Source organism: Octopus bimaculoides, chromosome 4, assembly GCF_001194135.2.
Source record: "Octopus bimaculoides isolate UCB-OBI-ISO-001 chromosome 4, ASM119413v2, whole genome shotgun sequence".
Taxonomy (NCBI): Eukaryota; Metazoa; Mollusca; class Cephalopoda; order Octopoda; family Octopodidae; genus Octopus; species Octopus bimaculoides.
Window position 1 is genome coordinate 87,960,580 of NC_068984.1, and position 3,043 is coordinate 87,963,622.

The 3,043-nt window shown below is 34.8% G+C and overlaps 1 protein-coding gene across 4 annotated transcripts in view; it reads left to right on the forward strand.

Moving 5' to 3' along the window:
* The window catches only part of LOC106872337 (uncharacterized), a 127,918-nt gene that overhangs the window by 120,747 nt on the left and 4,128 nt on the right, over positions 1 to 3,043 (forward strand). For all 4 annotated transcript variants that reach the window (XM_014919283.1, XM_014919284.1, XM_014919285.1 and 1 more), the window contains one exon: positions 1,801 to 1,876. In XM_014919283.1, coding sequence (XP_014774769.1) covers positions 1,801 to 1,876 — 76 coding nt within the window. The remainder of the gene's footprint in view (positions 1 to 1,800; positions 1,877 to 3,043) is intronic.

A 3,043-nucleotide genomic window follows, 5' to 3' on the forward strand; every position in this document is an offset into this window, starting at 1 on the left:
TATATATATATATATATATATATAAAGAGAGCGTACGTGGGTAGATAGATAGATAGATAGATAGATAGATAGATAGATAGATAGATAGATAGATGATGCACGCGCGCATGCGCATCTGTGTCAAGAAAACGTAACTGAAGCAGAAGCAAATTGAAATAACCATCTATTTGTCCTACTTAACACATATATACACTTGACAGATATATAGTTAAGTATTATGTAAGTTAGCTCTATGTATCAGGTTGAGTAAAACGTAAGCAACGTTTTGAAACATGAAATTCATCACAAAATATTTCAACAATGCGGAAATTTTATTCATCAAAGTAAGTACCATTACAATCAACACATTTTTGCCAACCAGTTACAAGTTTGTTTATTCTGGTAACATAAAAATCTGGAGTTCTGGAGCTGATGAACTCTTTGAATGCACTTTCAACATCGGTTTGGTTTTTGAACTCCTTCTCTTGCTGGAAACCATCAAGGTGCTTCAAAAAGTGGTAGTCGGTAGGAAAAAGATCTGGGGAATTAGCTGGGTGGAGAAGAACTTCGTAGCCAAGTTCCCTTAACTTCTAAAGCGTCATTAGTGAAATATATGGTCGAGTATTGTCATGAAGAAAGATTGATCCTCCCAATCTGGGACGAAGGAGTAGCACATTTTCATTCATTTTGGCAATTTCATGGCAATATGTTTCTGCAGTAATGGTTTTCCCGGGTTTTAAGAAGTTAGAGTGGATAAGTCCAGCAGTACACCACCAAACAACCACGAAAACTGCTTTTTTTTTTTTTTTAAGAGCTCGGGTTTAGAGAAAGTTTTCGGTGCTTCATTTTAGTCCAACCACTGTGAAGAACGTTTTTTTATTATTGTACAGAATCCACTTTTCATTGCAAATTACAATATGGTCGGGAAATGGATCGTTCTGGTTACGGAGAAGAAGCGACGAGCAAATTTCAATCTGCGCATTTTCTGATTTTCATTCAAATCATGTGATATCCATTTGTCGAGCTTTTTTTTAATTTTCTTATGGCATGCAAATGGTTGCAGGCAGTTTTCTGGCTAACTTGAAGTTCTTTTGCTAGTTCTTGAGTGGTTTTACGTGGATCTTTCTCAATGACGGTCTTTAATTTCGTCCGCTATGCTCACGATCTTCAAGGATCAGGTCTCCACTGCGAAATCGTTTAAACCATTTTCGAGCTCACCACTCACTGGTTATTTCCTCATCAAACGTTTCGTTGATATCGCTATCCGTTTCAGCTGCTATACGTCCTTTTTTGAAGTTGAATAGCAAAATTGCTCGAATATTTCGCTTTGACAGTTCCATTTCAAATGATTGTAACAACGATAAAAAAAATACCAATGTTAATTTATTGATGCATTTGGGCAAGTATTTGTCTGTATTACCAGAAAATTGCAAAAGAAAAATTCTTCATGGTTCAAAACGTTGCTTACTTTTTACTCAACCTGATAGATATGTACATGCATTGTACTAACTTAAAGTGTTTACTCAATACCGCATCATTCTGCACAATTATCTAGCCCAGGGCACAATTTACAACACACCACCACAATGACACACGCCTTCAGTGTTCGATATACCCTGTCATCCTACGCTACCTCTCAACACCACATGATGCATGAAGCCTATCAATATTCTTGATCTCAGTACAGAGGATTGCCACATGCACCATACATATGCATATACTACACCACAATAAATCACCTCAGATGATACATTAGAAAACCAACACACTATATTGCACATCATCTGTTTTCTTCTACGGTTTTATTCTTTTCCATTTCAGAAGCCGTTGTATCCTATGTGTTTCTTACTGTAGCAGTTCTCGCCATTCTTATTGCAATATCATTTATCATTGGAAGGTAAGACATCACGTTTTGAAATACGTTAAGGTTTGGATTGAGCTTAACCACAAAACAGGGAATTTTCATTTCATTTTACTTTCTGTGAAAATTATGGTGTTTCATTTTTAGAATAAGTTGATTCAAATATTATTAAGTTACATTCGATGTCCTCTCTTCTTGCTATTATTTTATATATCCCTAATAAATGACCTGGCTCTCCGTCGTTTACGACGACGATTGTTCCAGCTGGTTCATGAAGTTAACGTGCAAGTACCCGAGCACTGCACAGACGCGAGTAGTTCTCAGGTGATTCAAAGAGGCACAGAATGTGACAAGGCTGGCGGCCCTTTAAGCTATGGGTACAGTTCATTTTTATCAGCTGAGCCAATTGAAGCAACAAGAAATAAAGTGTCCTGCTCAAGGGTACAACACGCCGCCGGAGATTGAACTCACAAGAAGGTGCATGGCTTGAAGTTTAGGGTATTCGATTCAGGACCCTAAGAAATATTTTACATAAAATTTAAGAGTGGATATTTTGCTTTAGAGATATTGTCAGTATTCTGTACTGCTATTATATCTTGATATATCAGTAAAAATTACTATGTGTGAATGTTTCTAAAGCATTTAATTTTTCGTGTAAATGCTTTGTAGTTCAGCACCACCTTTCAATGACTAGCATTTTACGAACAGCCCTTCCCTTATCTTGCATGAAATACAACAGATTATTTTAGCGAAACAGAAGCTAATTTCCAACAGTTGTTTATTATCCGTATTTTCTTATACTATCCCATCCAGTTTGAGACCTCTTTTCAATAAGCTGAATTTTTGTGGAAATTACTAAAAGAAGCAAAAACTTATATAATAAAAACTATATTTAGAGTTATAATAATTGTGAATAACATAGAGCAAAGCAAATAGCAATTTAAATTATAATTTAAAACATTGTTAACTTTATTACTAGTGTTAATGAGTCAAATACAAATATCAGTATTTAACTACCTTTAACATTGTAAAAAAAAAAAAACAAATATAAAATATATTCAAATTATTGTATTTTCCATCAAAAAAGGATCAACTAAAAATTAAATAATGGTTGTCTTGAGCTTCATGAGATTTTGTTCATTTCAAAGCTCTCAAGCTCGATATATGACAAACAGGACTTCAAGTCTCCTGACATATATATAT